Genomic DNA, 27,227 nt, shown 5'->3' with positions numbered 1-27,227 from the left:
AGGTTCGATGTCGGTTTGGAATTTGACGCATACCTGTGTAGTGGCTTGAAGCAAAGGTTTTTTCCAGTCTTCTGGAGCATCCCCCCTCCCCCCGCCCGAGGGTGCCGTTGGGACAGGAAGTAAATGTACTGACATAAGACATGACACTTCCTTGTGCTGGACCCAAGGCCCATGTCAGTGGTGTCAGTAGCCTGGGTAGTCTTGGTGTGAGAGTTTACATGAACCATGGACAAGCTGATGGCCAATGTTTGTAGAAGACTAACTCAGCGACGGGGACAGATAAAGTATCATCTGTTGGGAGCCTCTCTGCAACCAACGGACAGTTAGTACTTTGGAGGTACTGATGCCTTTGGCTTTTGCGTTGGTATTTGCAAGCATACTTCAGGGAAGGAAGACTCTTTCAGGCCCTCACTGGTTTATTTTAACCTTTGGTCTGTATGCTGGTATTCATACCATGCTGCTGAGTTGGTTTTTCATATTTCTGTGTAATAACAGTGCATTGATCTGTTGCTAATCTGATGTAGAGTGTGTGTGTGTGTGTGTGTGTGTGTGTGTGTGTGTATGTGTATTGATCAAAGTGTAAAGGCCAGAAGCCAAAATCATGAACGAGATAGATTGAATATTTGATCATTTAAGGTTGAACTTATATTGTGATTTAGTGCAGTGTTAAGAGAGCAGCTCTTCAGATATCCAACTATTAAAACAGCTTGACGAATGTATCACCCAGGAGGGATCTGGAGTTTGCAGTCTTTCTTCTGGTGGAGGTGCAAAAAAAACCCAAAATAAAAAACAAAAAGAAACCAAAAAAACAAAAAAAACCCTTCCCCCCAAACCCCCCAAAACCCAAAGGAAGCAAACAGTCGTACTTATGAGACGTTGTATGACAATTACAAAAGCATTTGTGCTTGGAAATACTCCCTCACAGGCTGTTTATGGCACTCTGAAATTCTCTTTTGCACTTTGAAGGAACATTTTCATTTCTACTGAGTTACCAACCTAAGAAAAACCTACAAAAAAAAAAATAAGACATAGATGTGAATCAGATGGTCATATTCGAACTTCATCTCTCTTTCCTGAGAAAGAAAAACAAAATGTGTTGCTGGCATTCCTTGCGAGGAGCGGGGCTCCGTATTCACACTCAGCAATTTTGTGTCCGTAGCGGTGCCAGCAAACATAGCAGAACTGAAGAATCTAGAAGTGCTCAACTTCTTTAATAACCAGATTGAGGAGCTGCCCACACAGATCAGCAGCCTGCAGAAGCTCAAACACCTGAACTTGGGGTGAGTATGGGTGGAAGAGGAAGGAAGTGGGGGAGAGGGAGGGAAGGAGGGTGCAGGCTGTGGGCGTAGGAGGAGCACGTACACTGTCACCAAGGGGGGGACTAGCCTCCAGTTTCTTTTGGTGTTGCAGGTTTTTAACAAAAGTTTTATTGTTTTAATACCTCTTTTCAGTGGCCTGCATTAGTGCATATCTGAGAAGTCATTGAAAAGCTAATTGTCGGTACCATAAGGGAGTCTTTTTTTTTTTTTTNACTATGGTCGGGTAGGGGGAGTTCAGTAGTTGAGAGAGAATATGAGCTGTGTAATATTTTTCCCTTGTAGCTTGAATGGAGTCTTAAACACAAAATTCACATGCATACGAAAGGCTGGGAGAGGTTTAGTAAATTGAATGTAGGGTTATTGTTTGTGTCCACAAAACAAAGCCCTAAATCACATTTAGCATAATTTGTGGTCTTAAATTGGACTGATTTAGCAAGGAGAGTGAAATAATCTCTCATCCTGTCAAAAAGGCGATACCTTCAGACCAGCATTTAATTGCATTGGCAAAGTAACTTTGGGAAAGCAGACGTAATTCTGGCTGCATTTTTCTTGGTTTGTGGCTAAATTGAGATCATCATTTTCTCCTGGTTGCAGTAACTTTCCTTATTGCTCTTCAGAGTAATCAGATGAATGCCGTGAGAGTAGTTTAGTGGGCTGGAGGGTGAACAGGGGGAAGAGGGTGAGGCCCCCCGAGGAGGCCGGTCATCATCTATAGAGCTGTGCTTCATACACTTCCAGTTCTGGGGGGAACAGGTACTCTGACAGCACCCAGAGACTCAGCAGACAGGAGGAATTTCTTTGTGATCATTTGCTCCTCGTGAATACTGTTCATTTGCCGGAGAGTGTGTTACTGACTGCACACCTAGGAATGCGCTTTTAAGGCCAAATCGTACAGCTAGGGCTCATATGCAATTGGGTTGGTGTCCAAGAGTACAGTTTCTGGAGGTGATTTCCAGCTGCCTCAATTTTCCCATTAAAACCTGTCCTTTTATCTCCAGCCCCCGACCAGCCACTTCAGTAACTAATCCACGCCTTGCTCATCTTCCATCTGGACCATTGCCACCTCCCAAGTGCCTGAATCCAGACTGATTCATATTCTTCACAATCCCTTCCTCGGTGAAAGCATTTCCTTTGCCTTTTTTACCAAGCCTTTTTCCCTCTAAAAGAAGCCAGGTCACCGATGCCTTGAACATTTTATAAGGTAAAATTGAGGACTCAGAACTGTAATGAACAGTGTGCCTCTCCTCTTTACTTTTGTTCCGCTGGGAGCTCTACACTGCAGCTCTTGCAGTGGCTACCTCCTGACAGAGGTTCGATGTCGGTTTGGAATTTGACGCATACCTGTGTAGTGGCTTGAAGCAAAGGTTTTTTCCAGTCTTCTGGAGCATCCCCCCTCCCCCCGCCCGAGGGTGCCGTTGGGACAGGAAGTAAATGTACTGACATAAGACATGACACTTCCTTGTGCTGGACCCAAGGCCCATGTCAGTGGTGTCAGTAGCCTGGGTAGTCTTGGTGTGAGAGTTTACATGAACCATGGACAAGCTGATGGCCAATGTTTGTAGAAGACTAACTCAGCGACGGGGACAGATAAAGTATCATCTGTTGGGAGCCTCTCTGCAACCAACGGACAGTTAGTACTTTGGAGGTACTGATGCCTTTGGCTTTTGCGTTGGTATTTGCAAGCATACTTCAGGGAAGGAAGACTCTTTCAGGCCCTCACTGGTTTATTTTAACCTTTGGTCTGTATGCTGGTATTCATACCATGCTGCTGAGTTGGTTTTTCATATTTCTGTGTAATAACAGTGCATTGATCTGTTGCTAATCTGATGTAAAGTGTGTGTGTGTGTGTGTGTGTGTGTGTGTGTGTGTATGTGTATTGATCAAAGTGTAAAGGCCAGAAGCCAAAATCATGAACGAGATAGATTGAATATTTGATCATTTAAGGTTGAACTTATATTGTGATTTAGTGCAGTGTTAAGAGAGCAGCTCTTCAGATATCCAACTATTAAAACAGCTTGACGAATGTATCACCCAGGAGGGATCTGGAGTTTGCAGTCTTTCTTCTGGTGGAGGTGCAAAAAAAACCCAAAATAAAAAACAAAAAGAAACCAAAAAAACAAAAAAAACCCTTCCCCCCAAACCCCCCAAAACCCAAAGGAAGCAAACAGTCGTACTTATGAGACGTTGTATGACAATTACAAAAGCATTTGTGCTTGGAAATACTCCCTCACAGGCTGTTTATGGCACTCTGAAATTCTCTTTTGCACTTTGAAGGAACATTTTCATTTCTACTGAGTTACCAACCTAAGAAAAACCTACAAAAAAAAAAATAAGACATAGATGTGAATCAGATGGTCATATTCGAACTTCATCTCTCTTTCCTGAGAAAGAAAAACAAAATGTGTTGCTGGCATTCCTTGCGAGGAGCGGGGCTCCGTATTCACACTCAGCAATTTTGTGTCCGTAGCGGTGCCAGCAAACATAGCAGAACTGAAGAATCTAGAAGTGCTCAACTTCTTTAATAACCAGATTGAGGAGCTGCCCACACAGATCAGCAGCCTGCAGAAGCTCAAACACCTGAACTTGGGGTGAGTATGGGTGGAAGAGGAAGGAAGTGGGGGAGAGGGAGGGAAGGAGGGTGCAGGCTGTGGGCGTAGGAGGAGCACGTACACTGTCACCAAGGGGGGGACTAGCCTCCAGTTTCTTTTGGTGTTGCAGGTTTTTAACAAAAGTTTTATTGTTTTAATACCTCTTTTCAGTGGCCTGCATTAGTGCATATCTGAGAAGTCATTGAAAAGCTAATTGTCGGTACCATAAGGGAGTCTTTTTTTTTTTTTTTTAATCATATTTTGTTTCCAACAAAATTTTATTTCGGTTAACATGGACCAGGAAGGGACTTATTTGCATAGCATTAACTGTTCGGACCAGTTGTAATCAGGTTGCTCTTTCACTCTGTATTATGTAGAAATCGTTTACAAAAGCACCTTCCTTCTATGGAGGGGGGGAGGGTGCATTTCTGAACACTGCCTCATTGACTCTTACAGTTCTTTCATATAGTCCAGAGGTTAGACTCCTCTGTCTTTGTTTATGTGGAGGTGAAGAGAGGAGGTTTGATTCAGCTGAGGTGGCAGAACCAGGCAGCAGCGAATAATAATAATAATACCATCTATTGCTTTACAGTTTTCAAAGTCCTCATGCCAGTGTTTGACCCTCTGAACGATTATGGGGGAGGGCGGGCAGTACTGCTTTCAGATCAAGCCCTTTCTGAGAGCTTCAGTTGACTCGTTTCTGGTGCCCCTGAGCTTCGTGACTGAGCTAGGTGGAGAACCCCGTTATGCAGGTCCACGCCCTTCCGTCAGACACCCCAGATGCCACCAGAACTTGGCTCCCGAATTCCAGCTCCACTGTTGTAGCTGTCGGATGTAGCTGCCCACTCATGCTTCATCTGCCGTGTGAAGCAATATATTCATTAAATGATAGCCATTAAATGCTCTAGTTTAGTTCGTGATTTACACGGAGCGGTGATAGAAGCTGGCCAGGTATTTATCAATTTAATAGGAAGCAATCACACACACACAAAAAAAAACCTTATTCATGGAATGATTTTTAGTCAAGCTCGTTCTTTCCACGGGGAGTTTGATTAGACACTCATTTTGCGTTCACTCTGGTTAAGAGATAATCTTGGAAAGATCCATGAGTACTCTTTTTCCTGATGTCAAGGGAAGTAGGGCTTAAAGGGGGAGGGGAATGTCACTTAAATCAGATGGCTTTTTCCCCCTATAATTATGGAGATTGTACACCCATCTGGCAATGCAGAAAAGAAAGCATCCTTCGTTTATATCTTTGTTTTGGAAATTATTAAGTTCTAATGTTTCATTTCTGTGTAATCCAGAAGCTAAAACTAGATGTATTTACTAGATGTATAAAACGAGATACATTCTTGGGGCATCTGGGTGGCTCAGTGGGTTAAGCGTCTGCCTTCGGCTCAGGTCATGATTCCAGGGTCCTAGGATCGAGCCTGCATTGGGCTCCCTGCTCAGCGGGGAGTGTGCTTCTCCCTCTTTCTCTGCCCCTCTCCCCCCTGCTCATGCTCCTGCGCTCTCTGTCTCTCATAAATAAGTAAAATCTTAACAAAAAACTTGATAAATTCTTACTATTAATTTGTTGGTTCACGTATTTAACAAGTTATTTATATATAAGGCGCTAGGAGCAGTACCTGGCAGGTAGTAAGCAGTATGTAAATGTTAGCTATTATCACTACCATCATCATCATCATCATCATTTTATTTATTATTTCATTTATTTCGTGAACTATATAAGTGCCTGATCTGTGTCAGGAACCTTCTCGTGTTGGGGCTCAGTGGTGAAATCCCTGGCCTTAAGTATGGATGGGGGCAGAGCTGGCTGTAGAGGAGCAGTGAGGGTCTGCGGGGGCCACTGACATGCCCCAGGCTGTCTCAGGGCAGTGGGGAGAGGGACAAGGGCATTAGTCCACAGGTGAGGTTCTCTGAAGGATTCCTATAGGGGGCAGTATTTGAGCCGAAACCTGATGCAGGAAATCGAATTTCCCAGACTCAGAAGCAGAGGGAAGGCATCTCAGCCTGCAGGAAGGACAGGATTAAAAGCTGAGTACTGCACGTTCCAGGAATGGCAGGTCGTTGAGGGTTGCCAAGTGTAAAGTGTGAGGCAGGGAGCGGTAAGGTGAGAGGGGAGGCCAGACGAAGAATCATGAATGTCTGCTGTTTATTTACTGAGTACTTCCTGAGCTTCCAGCTGTGGGCCAAGCCCTGTCCTAGGTAGCAGCCACCCAGCGTTTATGGAGTGTACATCACAGTTGGGGAAACAGATGGTAAACACATGTCCATAATGGCAGGAAGGCAAAGGCTAGTGAAGGGCCTTGTGTGCCAGGTAAAGGAGCTCTGTTTTTGTCCTGCTGACCATGGAGGAGTTTTTACAGCGGACTAGCAGCTATGAGAAAAGGTTGGATTTTTGTGCGAAAGGTCATGTGGAAGGGGGGTTGGGGTAGGTAGTGCTAGAGGTCAGGAGACGCGTAGGCATGCTGGAGATTAGCGTTCCAGGTGAATTAGGGCCGTGACAGTGAAGGCGGGGGAGGGGTTTTATGTGGAAAATATACAGGAGATGAAACTGACAAGACAGTAGCTGACGGATGGAGTGATGCCTGGGGGTCTGTCCTGGGAGAAATGGAAATAAAGACAGGGACAGTTGTGGAAAGAACATCATGAGCTCAGGTGTTGTTCGGTCAGGTTGGAGGTCTTTAGGACAGAGTTATAAAGTTTTGGGTTTTTTTTGTTTTGTTTTGTTTTTTTTAATCAAACACATCTTAGTTCTCTCTTTGTTGTCTTCAGAGCTGTTTGCATTTTTGGCTCTCGGTATTCTATTGATTGTGTAAAGCTTTCTGTATTTAATTACATAGCTGTATAGATGGGGTTGTCAAAGTTTGAACAAAAATTCTTAGTTCTCTGGGAGAGGAATGAACATGAGTTTCAATAAAGGGTATTTCTGTCCTCAAATGGCATAAAGAATGATACCTACCTATCCCTGTTTAAGGCAAGGGATAGACAGAAGACTCCTTAGAATAAGCAGCCTGAATAAAAATATACACATGGGAGACACCAAAAAATTCAACACTGAAAACCCAAATAATCCAATTAAAAAATGGGCAGAAGACACGAACGGACATTTCTCCAAAGAAGACATCCAGAATAGCCAACAGACACATGGAAAGATCCTCAACATCACTCAACCATCAGGGAAATACAACTCAGAACTACAGTGAGATATCACCTCACACCTGTCAGAATGGCTAAAATTAAAAAAAACGCAAGAAACAGAAGTGTTGGTGTGGATGTGGAGAAAAAGGAACCCTCGTGCAGCTGTGGATGGGAATGCAAACTGGTGCAGCCGCTGTGGAAGATAGTAGGGAAGTTGCCCAGAAAATTAAAACTAGAACTACCCTGTATTCCAGCAATCACACTGCTGGTTATTTACCCAAAGAAAACGACAACACTAATTTGAAAAGATATATGCACCCCTCTGTTCATGGCATCATTATTTACCATATCCAAATTATGGAAGTAACCCAGGTGTCCCTCAGTAGATAAATGAGTGAAGAATAAGTGGTGTATATATACACAATAGAATGTTGCTCGGCCATAAAGAAGAATGAAATCTTGCCATTTGCAACAGCATGGCTGGATCTAGAGGGTATGATGCTGAGTGAAATAAGTCAGAGAAAGGCAATTACCATAGGATTTCACTCATGTGTGGAATTTAAGAAGCAAAACAAATGAACAAAGGAAAACAGAGACCAACCCAAAAACAGACTCTTAACTATGGAGAACAAACTGATGGCTACCAGAGGGGAGCAGAATGAGGTGGGGGGGTGAGATAGGTGAAGGGGATTAAGGAGGGCACTTGCTATGATCGGCGGGTCATGTGTGCAATTGTGGAATCACTAGATAGCACACCTAATATAACACTGACTGTTAACTACAGGAATTAAAAATTATGTATATATACACAGGAGACCCTACAGCAAAGCGTCTAGGCCACACATATGCAGATTTCGACAGCATGCTCAACCAGAAGTTGTTTTTAAAATTTTATATATATAGCATTTGCTGTTTATTCTGATGATGGCAAGGCCTGAGAGGATTTTTAGGCCGTCTGAATAAGTAAAGTTGTATTACATTTTTAATTCTTTAAACATGGTTCATTTTACAGAGTTAATTTCCACAAAATATAAAGCCACATCGGCTACTTGTCGGTAGTTCTATCTGGGATAATTTGACTGCAGAAGCACCATGCCCAACTCTTCTGGAATAATTTTTGACCCAGGGAGATGCCGGAGCTCATCTCGTGAAACTTGGAAGCTTTCACCAAGTGTGGTGTTGAGTGTTCACAAATTAGGATTTTTTTTTTTTTTTTTTGGGCTAAGTGTGTGAGCAAGTCACTTGGGACATGAGAAAAATTATTACCTTTAGCTAAGAAGGTTTTGTTGAAGCAAGAAGAGCGCGAGAGGACCTCAGGAGATCAGAACGTTCCAGAAAGGGAAGCATTAAGTAAGGGCCTTCCTAGCTTTTGAGAAAGAGAAGGAAAAAAGACCCTGACCAGCCTTCCACTAGCTGGTTTTACAAATTTCTACGTCACATGCAGGCACTTTCCCATTTCCAGGACACACTGGAAAAATGTTCAGAGGCAGTCAAAAGAATTTATACCATTATGGCACGAATGAGCATAAGCAACTTTGTGAACACGGGAAGTGATGTGAGGGTCAGCTGGCAGGACACAGATAAGAAAAACACACTTGACAATTCAGGCTGCCCACAATGGTCTTCTCCCAGGGTGAGCTTACCTGTTTGAGGCTGACGCACAATGTCTCTCAAACGATGACTTCCTGAAAAATAATTGTAGTTCTGGCTCTTGTTTCTTGAGAGCCATTTGCGAGCTGCAGATCTTTCTATGTGCTTCAGATTTTTCAGCTCTCATTCTTCTGCCGATCCCGCTAGAAAGGTATGGCTGTCCTCATTTTACAGTTGAAGAAACTGGGTCTCAGAGAAGCTGACTCACTCCCCCAAGGTCACCCGGCTAGCCGCGCTAGAGCCAGACTGCTCATCTTGCCTCGCTCTGTTCTGCCCCTGCCTCTGCTCTGACCTCTCCCGGGAGCCTGGAGCGCCGAGGCTCTCGGGGGGGCCCCGGGTGCAGCAGTCCCATATGTGCAGGTGGAGGTGGTTGGAGACCCCGCCTGTGCTGGTGCCCAGAGAAGCCGCCAGTGGTCCCTGCAGCTCCTTGCTTTGTTCTCAGCCAGCAGTACTTTTGGACCCTCGTGTGCATTTGTTTAAGTGAGGGCTGCCTCTGCCCGCCAGGTTCCTGAGCTTCCTGCTGTCCCTGCTGTTGGCTACATGGGGGCTCTGCAGCGTTCCTGACGCATTGGGGGGATTGGTTTGTCACTCAAGGAGAAAAAGAACCTTGAGTTCAGTATGTTCTTGTCACCAGGAGGTGGACAGTCTCAGGTTCGCTCTCGGCTGCAGAGTGGCTGGAAGCACCCCGAGATGCCTCTTCCCTCTGAGGAAGGCTGACCTGGGCTTTCCTGCACCTTATCTTCCAAACGTCTGCTACTGTATTTGGAAAGAAAACCTTGATTGGTGATTTTCGAAAATGGGTAGCTTAGAGCAGTATTTAAAGAAAGAAACCCATTTCTCTGCCTTTTCCACTATTTTTTATTTTATTTTTCAACTTACTCAGCTCCTTACATTGGAATCTCAAGATTGGGGTGCCTTTGCCTCCATGAGGTGCTAGGTGGTCTCAGACACCTGTCACCCTCATCGGGCGAGTCAGAAGTCCTTGTCACTTCATACACATCAGCATTAAACAGATAACTGTAAGCGCTGTCCTGCCTATAGTACACGGAAGTTTTGGTGCCTCGGGTGAATACTTGATATAAGTATGCTTCACAGATTGTAAATTGGAAGAAAATACCGGTTGTCGTCATTACAGCAAATGGTCATGGAAGTTATTTTATTTTAATTTTTATTTTTTAAAAAATTTATTTATTTATTTGACAGAGAGAGAGAGCATAAATGGGGGGAGTGGCAGGCAGAGGGAGAAGCAGGCTCCCCACTGAGCAGGAAGCCAAATGTGGGGCTCAATCCCAGGACCCTGGGATCATGACCTGAGCTGAAGGCAGATGCTTCACCGACTGAGCCACCCAGGTGTCCCTATGGAGGCCATTTTATTAAGTGTAAAGTTAACCAATGACTTTTCTACCCAAGAGGTAGAAATCACTTTTCTCTTGGTTTCCCCTTGTGCTGTCAGCTCTTTCTTGTGCGGCCTGGCTGGCGGGTGGTCGGCAGGTGTGGACAGGATCATATCTAGTATGAGGAGGCTCGAGGCCTTGAATTATTTTAGCATCACAGTCCCTCTGACCTTTCAGTATCTGTCAGCTTATATTAGATTAAAAAAAATTTCTTTCAATCCTCTTTTAAGTGTGCTTAAAGGGGACCACATTAAGAAAAATAAGGGTCTTGGGATGCCTGGGTGGCTCAGTTGGTGAAGCATCTGCCTGCGGCTCAGGTCATGATCCCATAGTCCTGGGATCCAGCCCCACACCTGGCTTCCTGCTCAGCGGGGAGCCTGCTTTTCCCTCTCCCCCTCTTCCTCTCCCCCTGCGTGTGTTCTCTCTCTCTCTCTCATATAAATAAATAAAATCTTTAAAAAAAAAGATAAAGAAGGGTCTTGAAGAAAATAAGAGAATAATAGAAAATACATTTTCCTTAGATTTCATTGGAGATACATATATATATATTTTTTATTTTCAGTTATGGTGAAATACACATGACATAAAATTTACCATCTTCACCGTTGTTAAGTGTGCGACTGTGTAGCATTAAGTATATTCACATTGTTGGGCAGACAATCTCCAGAAGTTTCTCATCATGCAAAATGGGCTCTATATCCATTAAACAACAGCTCCCTGTTTCCGCCCCCCTGCAGCCCCTGGCAACCCCCGTTGTAACTGGAGATCATTTTGAACGTTAGTAGTTGCAGAACAAAAAAGTGATTTTTTCCCCCCTCCCATTGGGAGGAATAAATGAAATAAAGCCAATGGTCTAAAAACTACAAAGCTTACTCTGTATCTTTTGAGGAATTATTATTGCTACATACGTGAGGAAGTTCTTCTCTAGAAAGGCAGATACTTCGTGATGATTGAAGTTTCTCTGTAACCCAATGACTGAACATCACCATTGCAGAAAATGAGGAGACGTTTTCAAATGTTTCACAACCGTCGAGATTCTCTGACTACAGTTACGGTGTTGGTTAAAAGAACATAAAGTGAGGGCAGAATTATGGCCTCTTCTGAGCATTCAGTCTCTCCCACGACACAGAGGTGATGTGAGTACCGTGTGAACGTATGTTTGGTGTGTGACGTCTTGGATTTTCTTTTCCCCCAACCACAGCATGAATAGACTCAACACTTTGCCTCGAGGATTTGGCTCCCTCCCAGCTCTGGAGGTCCTTGATTTGACTTACAACAACTTGAGTGAAAATTCTCTTCCCGGAAACTTCTTCTACCTTAGTAAGAAACTTTTAATTCTATAAATCTCCTTAAAATGGTACTTTGCATTCTGAAAGTGAAATTTATTTGCCAGGACCCAAACTCCAAGAGAAATTATTGGACGTATATATTTTTTTCTTCACACATTTCCTTTGAATATTCCTTCGTAGCTCAGCAGTATGTATATTTGATATATAGTTACCTGACACCGTTGCGCTCAGGTGGACTTAGTAATGTCATATTAACTTCCGGATAGAGATTATGTACCTAAATGAGATCAGGCCTCACATTTAGCTAAAGAACTTGACTTTCTTTTTAAAGGGCATGCCAAAAAAATATGATAATGTATGTGTCCTCCCATGTTGCTGTTAACTCTTTGTAAGCTATTTCCCCAAAGATATTCCCACCAATTATTTGTAAAAATAGCCCTTGATAAACCAGTAACAGAACTTTTTGACATTTCCAAGCAGGATTCTTATTTTAAGTCTTTTAAAAAGTACTCTGATTGATGTGGTCTATTTTGTCTATAGTATGAGATCAAACATGAAGAAATAGTTTGTCACAGATAAACACACTTTATCTTTTCACCTGTATTCTGTGCAAACAAATTTCTTGCCACAGATGCTCATACAAAAAATGAGGAAAAACTGATTTTTCTCAGAGCTCACAAAATATTTAGGAAAGATTTGCTTTCCTTAAATGAGTGTTCTGCTTCTCCAAATAGTGACACGTATGGCATCCAGCGATTCTGAATTTTCTGAGCTCGTCTCCAAAATTTCATTTATAACCTTATGCATATTCTCATTCCCAGACTTTCTCAAGCACATGAAGCCAATTCTAAAATATTTTCTTGGGCCATGAAGGAAATTTTGTTGTGTATATTGACATAGAGTTCTGTCGAATTTTAAAACATTAGAATGTAATTGAATACCTGTAAGCAAACAAAACAGACATCTGACTATACTTCTCCTTTTTGGTTAGGGATCAAAAAGATGCCTTAGAATGTTCTCGTTCCATCATTTGGGAGTCATATTATCACTATGTAATATTGTAAACAAATTTCTTATCACCGATATTCTACCTAAGTTAGGGTTTCTCTAGTTTTAAACTCTGTATCATCATGGTAGCTGCTTTGTCTTCATTTATTTTTGTTATTAAGGCTAGAGAAAGAATTAATAACAATTAGCCTGATTACGGAAACAAGGAACTATGCTTATGGTCTTCCTCACCCGAAAGCCTTTTAGTTATTTGTTGTTAACAGAGTTGCATTTAAATGATAGAGCTCTTTTGCCCTCAGCATTGACACAAGTGACACTGGTTTTCTTGGTTCCCCTTTGGATGCAAAGCATAAATGTGAATCGGAAATAATAGAAGAAAAATCGCTATCTTTTTTGAAAGCGTCTCGCAACCCTGTGCCAAAAACTGCTGGTGCCCAGAGTTGTTAATTGTGTCAGTCCTCTTGGATATAGATGTTTTCCTGAGCACACCAGCCCCACAATAAGCCAGTAAATCTAAGTTTGACCTGCTTCTTATTATTGTGAGCCCTAGGTGTGTCACAGGCTTTTCACCGAGCCGGGGTTATTAATCAAAGCTGACTCCCTTGTATTGATCAGACCTCAAATGGTTGGATTCCGTGCCACCCTGTTTATATATTGCTGTTTAATTTGCAGCCACCCTGCGTGCACTCTATCTAAGTGACAACGATTTTGAAATCCTGCCGCCAGATATTGGGAAGCTCACAAAGTTGCAGATAGTAAGTAATTTATCTAAATTCTTAGAAAATCAATTCACTTCTGCAGCCCTTGTAGGAGTGGAATCAAGTCAATTTGAGCAGGAGTACGGTTTGTTTTGCGGGAATCAACCACTCCTCCTGCTACTGTTTGTGGTTCATCTGCAGGCACTTGTAAATAAATTGAAGGGATTGAGCCTTCAAAGGAGAGAGGGCACGGGAAAGGACGAGAGTTGCTGTTGAGCGCCTCTTTACGTGAACACTGTTTTGACAACTCCTTGTTTTCTTATATTTAGCTCAGCCTTAGGGATAACGACCTGATCTCGCTGCCTAAAGAAATCGGGGAGCTCACTCAGCTTAAGGAGCTCCACATTCAGGGGAATCGCCTGACCGTTCTGCCCCCAGAACTAGGTAAGGTTGCTGATGAATGATCTGAGTTCGGGGTTTAATTAATAACAATGATCCAAATGCGGCAATTCCGAACAGCCCTCGCTCGTCTTGGCAGGCACCCTCCACCGAGGTGCCCTTTCTGATCATTTCTGGTAGCATCTGTCCTTGCCCAGGGTCCAGCTTTTATGGGTTGACCTGTCCTGCTGCTCTGTTCAGCAGCCACACCCCACCCAGGGCCCGAGAAACTGTGAGGAGGGCTCAGCCAGCTCGGCCCCTGTGCGGCGTCGGGGGGAAAGAACCCGAGATGAGTAGTAGCGGGCTTGTCCAGGGCTCCTCTTTTGCCATCTGATGATTTTTAAAAATGTTCTAATCAAGCCATCACTCTTACTTTTCTTAATCTCTTAATTTTTTGAAAACTTACACCACCTAAAGTATTTGTTATAGCTGCGTGAAAATGCCTGTGCTAGTCATGTACTTGGTTCTCCTCTGACTCCATTTCCAGGGGCAATTGTTAAATATGTTCCAGCTGGGACCCCCTTGGTCCTGCTTCTGGGACAGATGACTTGTAACACTCTGCCTGCTCAGTCACCCGGCCTGGGGTGGGCGGAGGACCTCTCTCGGAAATAACGTTCAAACCTGTTATCCCATGACTGAGGCTACTCTGCCCCTCTGGAAAGGTTTCCCGAGTTTCCTTCTCTTTGCTCCTGCAAACTCTGTGTCCTCTAACTTCTTCAATCCATTGAACTGTATTGTCCTTCAAACTATGAATATTTGCTTTTCTGCTTTGTAAGAGCGTAATTTTAAAAAACACATTTAACCCAGAGTTCTTGGAGCAAGTACCTCACATGAGTCTGGTGGTTGAAAGAGGCCAGTTATCAAAAATTAGAATGTAAGCTCCATGAGAGGAGGGTGGGTTTTGTGTTTGCTTCTCCTCTGTGCCCCGTGCCTGCCATGTGCGGGGCTTCAGGTGGGTGCTCAAGGAATGAGTACTGAACGGGTTAATGAAATGAGGGCCTCAGAGAGCGAGGCGCTGGGATGGCCACGTGCAGCCAGAGTTTGATGTCTGTCCAGAGCATTGCGTCTGGTGATGGAAGCCACAAGCCACACTTCTGAGGGCTCAGTAGCCATGCCTGGCTCGTGGCTGCTCTGGGGGAAAACGCAGGTATACAACGTTTCTGTCAGCCAGAATGCTCTGTGGGGCAGTGCTGGTCTAAAGGAAAAGCATTCACATGATCTCATGGAGCAGACGTCAAGTTCAGCCCCACCCCCACCCGATCTCCTTCAGCAGCTTTGTTGTAAAATGTCTGGAGGAATTTGTACTGATTTCAGGGGCTGAGAAGCAGTGCAGCACCTTCTCTTCCTGGAGTTACAAGTAGCCACGTCTTACTTTAGGAACAGGCTGGGGGATCAGGAAGAAAATCTCTGCAAAAGTTTTTAAGGCAAAAAACTCCCTGTCAAAAGAAAGAGTTTGTACAGTGATTGTTAGCCATAGGCGATAGCATCAGTAACGGGGGGGGGGGGGGGGTTTTGGGGGGCTTTGCAGGATGCAACTACCTGCTGCCTCCCTGAGCTACTGAAGCAAAATCTCCATGCATGAGACTAATTCTTTTTTTTTTTTAACATTTTATTTGTTTGTTTATTTATTTATCTGAGAGAGAGGGAGAGAGCGTACTGTGCAGGGAGAGGGGTTGAGGGAGAAGGAGAGACTCTTGAGCAGACTCTGTGCTGAGCCCAACTCGGGGCTTGATCTCATGACCCTGAGATCACAACCGTAGCTGAGATCAAGAGTTGGACGCTTCACTGACTGAGCCACCCAAGCGCCTCAAGACTAATTCTTATGTAATTTGGAAAAACTCGCTCTCTGCTTCCTGTGTGTCCTTGGTTATTATGATTAGGAGAAAATTTTTTTAAAAGTGTGTTTTGTTGTTTTGTTTCATTTTTCAAGCAAAGAGGCAATGTAGGGCATTAATCAGTGATTTCTATTAGATGATACTTTGTTAGAAAAATAATCCTTGGTGACCACCTACCTATGTACTGACATATTTTGAAACCTTAACTCACATCGCTTGTCCTATTTAAATATGGCATCTAGTCATATCTATCTAACATTTCTGTTAAGCTTTCCAATAACAAATTGTATCATTTTTTAATTCAAGAGTAGAATGAGGACAAAGTCACTCAGTGACTTAATTTTTTAAGCCACACCGAGGCAAGCTTAATCTCAACATCTGCCTGGGGCCAGCTTTCCCTAATTGCAGGCAAATACTTAGCTGGAAATAAATGATAAATCCCTGGGAGCTGCTGTTACAAATCTAAACCAAAGATAAGACGGATGTATTCTTTATTTTTGAACGGCGCTTTTTTTTTTTTTAGAATCAAGAACAATATACTACATAGGAATATAACGATAGCTATTATAGTAGCCAGCGTGTACGAAGGCCTCCTGGGCCAAGACGTTATGACGAGAGCTTTTCTTGCTCTATCTCCCATAATCATCGTAAAACTCGTAAGTCGACTTTTTAGAGGTAAGAAGACTAGAGTTTAGGGCCATCCATCAGGGCACAGCTAGTGAGTCATAGAGGCTTGATTTGAACCCCGTCAGCCTGTTCTCCAGGTCAGGATTCCTAACCACTGTGGTGTTCTCGTTTCCATTTGCAAAAGGATTCCCAGAAAGTGGTTTCCAAGTGTGAATAAAGCCCAGCGCTGGCTCGCTTCCCCAGGCGAGCAGGAGAACAGCTGCTCCCGCGTGGCTGTCGTGTGGCTTGCTGGGCTGGTGTGTCAGCAGCAGGGCCGTAATGACACTGCAAGGTGTGGAAGAGCTGCCCTCCATGACACAGGTGCTGTTCAGCTAGGCTGATCCCAGGCGGTTGTGTTGACCCTGAGGTTCTCCACCCCCACCCTGCCCTGCCCCCTCCCGTAGCCATCCAGCCACAGCGGGAATGTCTGGTTTGACTTGTCGTCGTCGATGGCTAAGGTGAGCCTCTGGAGCTGCCCTGGCTGGCCGATGACTGAGCTAGGGACCGTGAGCTTGAAGTGGGTTCTCTCTGTCCCTGCGGCATCCCCTGGCTGAGGTTTGCTCCTGGGTGCGTCGTCGAGTGTGGATAATGATCCCTCCCCTGTATGGTCATATTTTATGTATCGGAATAAGCGAAGTAAGTGCTTTTGGGATTTCTGTGAAATTTCCTTTAAAAATAAGCTTGGAGTTTAACAACTTGAAGCCTTGTTGGTTAAGAGTATTTGAACCAAGCACGGAATCAGATGAGTTCTGATGTGTCAGGTCTAAAATGTTCAGGGACACAGTGAAATAAAGTCAGGGGCTTGCCTGGAATTTTTTCTATGTAATTATATTACTTTACTTTTGTTGCAAATCCTTGAGTAAATTACTTTACCTGTTGTGTCTGATTCCTAAACAGTAATGCACTTGATTTGATGTTGGTCCATATACCTATAGTAAATTAGATGTAAACTGGGTCTGTCATTCACCCATTCATTTTTTTCATTCATTCAGACATTTATTAAGTTCCTACTCTAGGCCAGGTCTTGTCTCCAAGGAACTTATTTTTCCAGTAAAGTAAAATTCACTTATTCATATCAACTGTTTATTGGGTCCCAGCTTCATGCTCATTTCTTGGAGATATGACAAGGGACAGACACCCCTGTGATCCTGCCGTGGGGTAGGATGGATGCATGGATGGATGGATAGTATATCAGATGATAAATGCTCTGTGAAAAAAATTAGCATGGAAGGGAGTGTCTCAATAGGGGGGATGATATTACTCTGTTATACAGAGTCAGCAGAGAAAGCCTCACTCTTAATCTGGTGTCATTTGAGCAGAGACCTAAATGAGGGAGGGAGCTTTCCTGGCAGCAGGAACAGCGAGTGCAAAGGTCCTGTGGTGGTCTGGTGTTGAGTAACAGCATGATTCATGTGCCTGGAACTCAGCGAGCAAAGAGAGGGTTGGAAAAGGTGAGCTCAGTTAGGAAGTGGGGACTAGATCACTTGGGAACTTGTGGGCATTGTAAGGACTTGGTTTTTTGCTCTGAGTGAGGTGGTGTGGCAGGCTGAATAACAGCCCCCAAAAGTGCCCTCTTCCCAATCACCAGAACCTGGGCATTTGTCATCTTGCATGGCAAAAGGACTTTGCCGACGTGTTTCAGAATCTGGAGATGCAGAGATTATCCTGGATTACCAGGGTGAGCCCAGTGTAATCATACAGGTTTTAGAAGAGGGAAGCAGGAGGGTCAGAGACAGTAGTCGAAGATGCCATGACCGAGTCAGGAGGTTGGAGTGATGCATCGTGGAAGTGACCTTGAGCCAAGGAATGTGGGCAGCCTCCAGAAGCTGAAAAAAAGCAAGGAAATGGATTTTCCTCTGAAGCCTCCAGAAGGAAGGCAGCCCTTCTGTGTTCATCCAGAGGGCGATAATGGTCATATTCTGGGTCTGTTTCAAAGGCAGAATGATCGGGAATTAATGATGACCTGGGAGAGGGGGAGAGTGGAGGTTGACTGTGAGGTTTTGGACCTGGGAAGCTAAAAAGATGGGGAAGATAATGGGAAGGGATGGGGGGAGACATGGGGAGGGAGAGGAGCTGCTCACAAGCCGAGTTGTGGGTATCCTCCATTTGAGATGACTTTCGGATGTCTCATCGAGAGGGCACCTGGATAGTGGGGTCTGGAGTTGGAAGAGAGGTCTGGGCTAATATATAATTTGGGGCATTATCAACATAAATGTAAGCCACTGAGTGGATGAGATTCCATGGGTGTGACCATAGGAGATAGAGCCTTGAGGCTCTCTAGTTCCTAAACACTAAAGCTGGAAGGATTGGGGACCTTGATGAGTTGGCCTGGCTCCCAGGCAGGTATCTGTGGCTAGCACAGGGACTGTGGCTTCCCCGTGCTAGGTCAGTGGACATGCTTTGCTTCATAGGACAAGAGGTTTTTCCTGACACGTGCAGTTAATTCTGCCAGTGAAAGCAGGAAATAGACTCAGCTGAAATCTTCTTCTGAGCCTGTCTGAATTTGAAGGTCTCTTTGGGACCCGTATTTGCAGCCAATAGTCAATCTCTTCAAAAGAACAGTGATGTGACTAAGTGAGGTTTCACCAGTTTTATTTAGTGGAAGCATTAGTGAGGGGAGAGGAAACAAGGCCTGCCTTGCTAGGGGGGAAGGAAGGGCGCATGCCCTGACCAGGCCTCCGAACGACAGAGCACCAGAGCGGACGACAGCCTCACGGTGATGTCAGAGCTGGTGGCTTTCTGAGCTGTCCACTCTTCCACGCTGCATTTTCTCTTGCACACGAGAGAGCTGTTGTCTTACGAGCTGAAGATGTGAATTGTATGGTTTTGCAAGGTCTCTGCTACATTGTCTAGGGTTCAGCGACTTGCTCTTGCTGGAATCATTTCTGGTTTCTTGGCTTCTAGACAGTCTGGGACCTCTCTCCTGCATTTGTTACCCAGATAATTGCCTTTAGAGAAGGAAAGGACCTTGGTCAGCTAGGCATGCAACAAAGCAAAGTGGTTTAGATGTTGGAACCGTATCTACAGCGATTTAAGCAGCCCGTGGGAGGGACATGTGCAGCGCTGCATACACCTGGGGCTGGCTGGCGTAGCGTCCTGCTTCGTATGCCAGGAATCAATAGTATTCTTTATTACAGGAATACGAGAAGCATATGTACCCCTTCCTAGCCTATTTGTGAAGAGTGGAAACAATACTCATTCCATTCAAAGAGTCAGTGATGTCAGAAAGCGAGAATTTCCCTCCAATTATAATTCTGTAGAATGAACAGAATTAAGAAAGAGGGAAGATACCAGTCTAAAAATCCTTTGTATTACACCTCTTAATCCTTTTATTTATGGGAGTTGAGAAGCTAAAGAAAAATGCTTTCTTTACGGAGGCAGGTGAGAAGGAAATGCAGTATTCTTTTTTGGTCAATCAAATCCCAGACTGTAAGTGTCTTGTTTCTTGTCTTTTGTGTTATTTTTACTCAGTTGCTTCCCAGTTATTTTAACCAGAGGTTTAAAAATAACAGCAGCAACAACAACCCATGTTTTAATGTGTACAGTAGAAAAGGAGGCGAACCACTTCATCACCAGGCTAGGGTTCTGTGCTCTGTGACTTTGGGCAGGTTATTATTCTACGTTCTGCGCCTCGTGTGGGATGAGGCTTGTAGTAGTCCCTTGTCATAGCGTTGTTCTGAAGATTGAAGAGTAATCCGCGTCTAGAACTTAGCCCCGTGCCGGGAGTAAGTACAACTGCTCAGTAAGTACTAGGTCAGTGAACATAGGTGCACAGGTGCATGTGTGAATATGTGTACGTGTCACACACACACACACACACACAGGATTTTATAGTATAAAATCTTGACTACCCAGGGGCTGGTTTTCTGACACCCGGGCTCATCTCAAGCAGTCTAAGCATCACGTTTGCCCAAGCCCCATCCGTTTGACAGGGAGAAGCCCCTGGAGAGGAAGAATGACCGAGAACGTCAGAAAGCCAGAGCCTCCGGGGCACACTGATGACTTGGTTTCTCCTGTGGGTAGAGGAATGGCTGTACATCAGCTTCCCGTGTGGACGGCGAGAAGCAGCACAGAGGGTGTTGGGGGACGTGCAGAGCGGGGAGCCAGGGCTGAAGGCCCAGTGGAGCAGCTCCGTGTGGCAAACACTCCGGGTGCACGAGAGGCCTGGCAGGAAGTGAGGGTTTCACTGCCGTCCATTCAATTCCGGGGTTATGGTTTAATAATGAACTTGTAATTACACAACTTAGACTGGCAGGTGGGTCCGACTCCTGCCACAGTAACTACAGCAGGCTAACCAAGGGTAGGACCACTGGCTGCTTTTTTGGGGGGTGGGGGGTTAAGATTTATTTTTTTAAGAGGAAGAGAGCGAGTACGAGCAGGAGGGGCAGAGGGAGAGGGAGGGAGGATCTGAAGCAGACTCCTCACTGAGAGCGGATCCTGACGTGGGGCTCGATCTCACGACCCTGAGATCACAGCCTGAGCTGAAACTGAGAGTCGGCTGCTCAGTGACTGCACCAGCCCGACAGCCTTTGGCTGCTTTTGCTTTACGTCTGTTCTAAGACAAAGTAAAACAGAAAATTACAGCATTTTATGGGGGGAAAGGCTGTCTGGGTTAAATCCTCACAAAGATACATACCTCCAAAGACATAATAGTCAGTCTGTGGAAAGGTTGCCAGACGTCATGATAGCCAGTTTAATAGAGCAGTGAGTGCCTTCTTTATGGAATTATGAAGTGTGCTACTTGTCCGAAATTAAATTTGGCAGTTGATCGTAAACATGTTTTTGAAGTGACTTGTAGGCTAGGTAGAATTACATAAATACCTCTGTTTTTACACAAAATATAATTTACAAAATAGTTTCATAGATTTTAATCTAGGTTCTATAATGTAGGCAAGGAAAGTTCTTTGTCCACCTTTTAAAGGTATAGTATAGGAAGATCGTGACTTGGCCCAAAGCTCCATGGCTTGATACTGACAAAATCAGATTGTTAGTTCCAATCTTTCGGCTTCAAAAATAAGCATTCGTCTAGGGGCGCCTGGGTGACTCAGTCGTTAAGCATTTGCCTTCGGCTCAGGGCGTGATCCCAGGGTCCTGGGATCCAGCCCCACATCGGGCTCTCCCGCTGGGAGCCTGCTTTGTCCTCTCCCACTCTCCCTGCTTGTGTTCCCTCTCTCGCTGGCTGTCTCTCTCTCCGTCAAATAAATAAATAAAATCTTAAAAAAAAAAGAAAAGCATTCGTCTAAAGAAGATGTGGTATGTATGTACGGTGGGGTATCAGAGCCATAAAAATCATGCCACTTGTGACAGCATGGATGGAGCGAGAGAGTACTATGCTAAGTGAAGTAAGTCAGACTGAGAAAGACAGATGCCATATGATTTCACTCATGCATGGAATCTAAAAAACAAAGCAAATAAACAAAAAGTAGAATCATTTACACAGACTAGAATGATGGTTGCCAGAGGGAAGGGGGTGGGGAGACAGGAGATACAGGCTTCCAGGTAGGGGATGAAGAAGTCATGGGGATAAAAGGCACAGCATAGGGAGTATACTCGGCGGTACCGTAATAGGGTTGTGTGGGGACAGACAGTGCCACACGGGTGGGGAGCACAGCATCACGTGTAGAGATGTTGAATCACCGTGTTGTACACCTGAAAATTCAGGAAACATTTGTGTGTCAACTATGCTCAAAACAATTTTTTTTAAAGAAGCTAAAAGAACCCCCCCCCAAAAATATTCCTCTAGTATATCCATAAATGTATCAATAGTAAACCAATTAAAAAAATCATTTATTGTTAGATGACAGATTAGGGTGATTCCAAACAGATGCCTTAATTTTTATTCTGTGAAAAATAAAGAAAATGCCAGGACTAGAAAAATCTTTACCAAACTTTCAGTTTTGGCTGGAATTCTATTACATGCTCTTACATTTTATTTCTGTGTAAATATTCTTTCGACCTACTTCACAAGAAATATTTCCTATTTTTTGATTCCCATGGTCTTAGTTTATAATCAAAAATGATTCCCGTCAGTCTCCTGCATGATATTTTTTAACAAGTTCCATTTTATATATTTTATTTCAGTGAATTTTTAACCCCAGAAAATGCTCTGAGTGTGGATTTTAAAAAATCCTCAGCGAATTATATTTCTGCCTGGTGAGTTATTGCCTTAAAAGGGGTGGGAAGTTACAACACATAAAACGTTTCCATTCTGTATTATAAATTTCAGGAAGCCCACCGTCAGGTTCAGTGTGATTGAACATGTGCATCAATCTATGTTAGCGCCAGCTGCTAAGGCATGCCACTGTTTGCAGTGGACCATTCTTTGATTTAATAGGACACTAAATGTATTCTTGCCCTGGGAGAAATGCCGGCGGTACTGAGATTCTAGATTTCATTTTTTTTTTTTTTAATTCCAGAGGCATATCTGTAGCTACAGTTTCTATCACCTGAATACCTATATAATATCTTATGTTTATGTAGCATTTCCCTCAAAGCCATCTTCTAGATATTATATTAGTCCTGTGTTAAAAAAAAAAAAATAAGCCATGTTATACTAACTTAGACCTGAATGGCATTGTACGTGTGAGTGTGTTTTGGGGGGTTAGGGCTGGGATAGGGATGAAATGGGGGGTGGTGTCCTTTATGCTGGCAACACCAGAAATGGAGTGATAGACCGCGAAACTGTGCCTTACCATGGCTCATCATGGATCGGCCTATGTACATTTATCTAGACCTTTCCGAGTTGTTCCCGTTTTTAACTGAGTATTAATTCCGTGAGTTGGCTATCTGCTGCACGAAAGCGTCCAATGGTGGCGTTTGTACTTCTGTAAACTTTGAGGCAGTAACACGCCTTCTAATATTAGCAAACATCCCCATGCTCATTGTCAACATGTTCTGCGATTTGAATGGAGCCCAGTACCCTCTCTGTTGCTTTTTATATTTGCTATTCTAAGAAGAATGGCTCTTTTCCTTGGACAGCCCCTATCTACCTGACCATGTCAGATTCTGACCGCCAGCTCCTAGTGTATTCCTGTAAGCTTTTGGGTTTCGGGCACAGTACTAAATGAAATCATAAAGTAACTCTTTGAAGGAAACAATGAAACAAATAGTTGAAAACGACAAACAAATTATAACCGATACCCAGATCTGCTAGAATGCCAACCCTAGTGTTACACTTGAACTTCCGTGCTGCGAGGAGTCTGCCACCCCCTCCTCTCACCTGGGTTGCTGCAAGAGCCTCCTGATTTCCCTGCTTCCTAGCTCTCTCCATTCAATCCATTCTTCACACAGCCTTCAAGGTGCTTTTATGAAATCACACAGTGGACTACATCACTTCTGTGATTAGAATTCTTTAATCTGCCCTGTTGAGCCGTAAGACGCCAGGTGATCTGGCCTCCATGTTTGTATGCTGCTCTGGCCCCTCTCTCACTCACACACGGGCTACTCTCAATGTCTGCTTCTTAGTTCTTCATGATCTTTGCTCTCTGCTTGGAACTGTCACCTCCCGACTAGTAGCAGAGGTGGTACCTTCAGCTCTCAACAACTCACATGACAGTTTTTCTCACCGTCCCACTCACTGGTCCCTTCCTGTTATTTTTTTACAATGGCAGGTGGTTTTTCTCATGCATAGTTCTTCTATTCACCAGATATTTATTCAGCACCAACATTGTGTCATGTGCAGTTCTGAGTCCCTTGGGAGGTATCAGTGGGTGGTGAGGGGGAGGAAAGAAAAACCCTGCTTTCGTGTAGGCTTGGATCTATGATCAGCTCAAATTTTGTGTATGAGATCGTTTTTTTCCATACAAGTAATGTTTCTAGCACCATGAGTAGAAAAGCATTTTTTTTCCCCTAAAGAATTGCATTGGTGCTTAGTCAAAAGCTAATTTATTGTATAAATGTAGGTATAGCATGTTCCCTTGTTGTACCTTAATAGCAGTACCATGTTGCCTTGATGACTGTAGCTTTGGAAGAAGTCTTGAAATCACATAGTGTAAATTATTTTTTCAAAATTGTTTTGGCTAGTCTGTGTCCTTTGTACATGTATATACATTTTAGAATCCTGCTGGGGTTTTCATTGGAATTTGACTGAACTGACAGATCAATTTTGAGAGAATTTGCATCTTAACAATATAGAGCCTTCCAATCTGTGAACATGATATATTTCTCCATTTGTTTAGGTTTTTAAAATTTCTCTTGGCAATGTTATAGTTTTTACTTGCATATATTTTGTTAAATTTATCCTTAAGTATTTTAGGTTTTTGATGCTATTGTAAGTGGAATTTTTTAAATTTCATCTTTCATTATTGCTAGCACTTAAAAATACAACAGCTTTGTGTAAATTGACCTTGGTTCCTGTGGTTTTTCGTTTCCTTATAAGTCTAGGTGTGGTAGGGTTTTTGTTGGCTTATTTGTTTTGCTTTTTTTTCTTTCTTTGTGGCATATTTCCTAAGATTTTCTATATACATAATCATCTTGTCTCCCCAAAAACATCATTGTATTTCTTTTTTTCCAATTACCGTTCTTTATTGTTTTCTTGCCTTATTACAGTGGCTAGGACCTCCACTACAATGTGGAATAGAGCAGTGAGAAGGAATATTCTTGCCTTATCTTGATCTTAGGGGAAAAGTATTATTGTTCATTGTTAAATGGATACTAGTTATATCTTTAGAAAACACTTTTTTATCAGGTTGAGGAAGTTTCCTTTTATTCTTACCTTGTGAATGGGTATTAAATATTGCCACAAGGTGTTTTTTTTTTTTTTTTTTGCCTCTCTTGAGGTAATCATATGATTTTTCTCCTCTGGTAGCCATCCTCCAGGTGTCTCCTAATGATCCCTGTATCCTGGTATTCAAACCCTTGTGCAGTCTGCTCCCATTGGTCTTTGTGACCAATAGAATACAGTAAAAATAACAACATGTCACTTGTGAGACTAAATTATAAAAGACACTGCAGCTTCCATCTTGGGTATGCTCTTGTGCCCTTTCTCTCTTTAACTCTACAGTCACTTGCTCTTAGGAAAGCCAGTTGTCATATTGTAAACAACCTTATTGAGGGAACTTGGAAGTGGATCATCTAGCCCTAGTCATTGACTAGCCCAAACTGGCAGCCCAGCTGTTTCCTGAAAGACCCTGATCCAGATCTATTCAGATAAGCCACTCTCAGATTCCTACCCTGGGAAAGTGTTAAGATAATAAATGTTATTTGTGATAAGTTCCAAGTTTTAGAGTACTATGTTGTACAGCAGTGGTTAACTAATACATCTCCTTTATTTGCCAGTGTGGCGAATTATATTGATTGTTCATATGTTAAATCAGTGTCGTATTTTTATACTAAAGCCCACTTGGTATTACCTTTTTTTTTTTAGTAAAAGCTTTATTTATTTATTTATTTATTTATTTATTTATTTTTTAAGATTTTTATTTGTTTACCTGACAGAGATAGAGACAGCCAGTGAGAGAGGGAACACAAGCAGGGGGAGTGGGAGAGGAAGAAGCAGGCTCATAGCAGAGGAGCCCGACGTGGGGCTCGATCCCATAACGCCAGGATCACGCCCTGAGCCGAAGGCAGACGCTTAACCGCTGTGCCACCCAGGCGCCCCTAGTAAAAGCTTTATTGAAATGTAATTTACATACCATATAATTAACACACATTTGAAGTATACACTTCAGCATTTTTAGTATGTTCAGAGTTGTACCACCATCACCACAGTTTTAGAACATTTTTATTAGTTGAAAAAGTTTTAGAACATTTAGAACATTTTTATTAGTTGAAAAAGAAACTCTATACCCATTAGCTGTCATTCCACAATTCCCGTCTCCCCCAAGTTTGGCTCTTATGTTTAGAATTTTGATCCCTTTTGATCGGTTTAATTTTTGTATGTGGTCCAGTAAAGGTTCAGTTTCATTGTTTTGCAGGTGGCCATCCAGTTGTCCCAGCACCATTTGTTGAAAAGACGGTATTTTCCTCATTGAGTGGTCTTGGCTGGCCATAAATACATGATTTTATTTCTGGACTCTCAAGGTTGTCTCATTGATCTATATGTTTATTTGATGTAAGTTCTACACTATCTTTAATACTGTTACTTTTTATTAAGTTCTGAAATTGGGACATATTAGTTCCAACTTTGTTATTCTTTTACAATATTATTTTGGCTACTTTGAGTCTCTTCACTTCCCATATGAAGTCAAGGAGTAGCTTATCAATTTCTACAAAGAAGCCAACTGGCTTCTGATAGGGATTGCATCAAATCTGTAGATTATTTTGGAGAGTCTTGCTGTCATATTAAATTTGAGATCCATGAACAGAAAATAAAATGTCTTTTTTTTTCAATCTTCTTTAATTTCTTTCAGTAATATTTTGTCAATTACAGAATATATGCTTTACACTTCCTTTGTTAAATTTCCTAAACATTTTATTCTTTTTGATGCTATTGTAAATAAAATTATTTTTTTATTTTCAGGTTGTTCATTGCTAGTATATAAAATACAATTGATTTTTATATTGATCTTGTGTTCTCTAATGATGGTGGACTCATTTATTAGTTTTAGTTTTTAGTGGATTCCTTAGAATTTTCTCTATACAAGGTCATGTCATCTGCAATTAGAGATAGTTATACATCCTCCCTTCTAATTTAGATGCCTTTTATTTCATTTTCTTGCCTAATTGCTTTGACTGCAACCTCTAGAACATAAGGTTGAATAGAAGTGACAGGAGCAGACATCTTTATCCTATTCCTTATCTTAGACATAAAACTTCCAACCTTTCCTTATTAAGTATGTTTTCTGTGAGTTAATGTAGATGACCTTTGTCAGGTGTAGGAAGTGCCCTCTGTTCCCTGTTTGTAGGATGATTTTATCATGAAATGGTGTTGGATTTTGTTTAATGCTCTTTTTGCATCTATTGAGATAATCGTATGGTTTTCATTTTTTGTATTTTTATTTTTATGTATTTCTGGATTTGATTTGCTAATATTTTCTTGAAAATTTTTCCACTTCAGTTCATGAGAGAGATTGGTCTCTACCTTTCATATAGTATCTTTTTACACTTTTTGTATTAGCAATATCCTGTTCTGGTACAATTTGTAAAATTGATATTTTTAAATGTTTGAAAGAATTCATTAGTGAAGCCCTATGGGTCTTGAGTTTTCTTTGTGGAAAAAGTTTTGAATTATGAATTCATAATTTTGTTTTCATAGATAT

General features: G+C 42.7%; 1 protein-coding gene and 1 long non-coding RNA gene across 8 annotated transcripts in view; one reads left to right on the top strand and one right to left on the bottom strand.

The window, feature by feature from the left end:
• RSU1 (Ras suppressor protein 1) overlaps window positions 1–27,227 on the top strand; it is a 238,908-nt gene that overhangs the window by 51,310 nt on the left and 160,371 nt on the right. For 6 of the 7 annotated variants that reach the window (XM_034644158.1, XM_011224175.3, XM_034644155.1 and 3 more), the window contains 4 exons: window positions 1,160–1,280; window positions 11,297–11,415; window positions 13,065–13,147; window positions 13,420–13,534. In XM_034644158.1, coding sequence (XP_034500049.1) covers window positions 1,160–1,280; window positions 11,297–11,415; window positions 13,065–13,147; window positions 13,420–13,534 — 438 coding nt within the window. The remainder of the gene's footprint in view (window positions 1–1,159; window positions 1,281–11,296; window positions 11,416–13,064; window positions 13,148–13,419; window positions 13,535–27,227) is intronic. The other variant, XM_034644156.1, reaches the window with a different exon arrangement.
• On the bottom strand, window positions 18,865–23,441 carry LOC117796394. Its single transcript, XR_004620874.1, has 3 exons — window positions 23,249–23,441; window positions 21,590–21,678; window positions 18,865–18,977 (listed from the first exon to the last, which is right to left on the bottom strand). It is a non-coding gene; the product is annotated as an uncharacterized LOC117796394 (long non-coding RNA).

This window comes from Ailuropoda melanoleuca, chromosome 15 (assembly GCF_002007445.2).
Source record: "Ailuropoda melanoleuca isolate Jingjing chromosome 15, ASM200744v2, whole genome shotgun sequence".
In the NCBI taxonomy this organism is placed as follows: Eukaryota; Metazoa; Chordata; class Mammalia; order Carnivora; family Ursidae; genus Ailuropoda; species Ailuropoda melanoleuca.
This window is presented reverse-complemented; position numbering and strand designations above follow the sequence as displayed.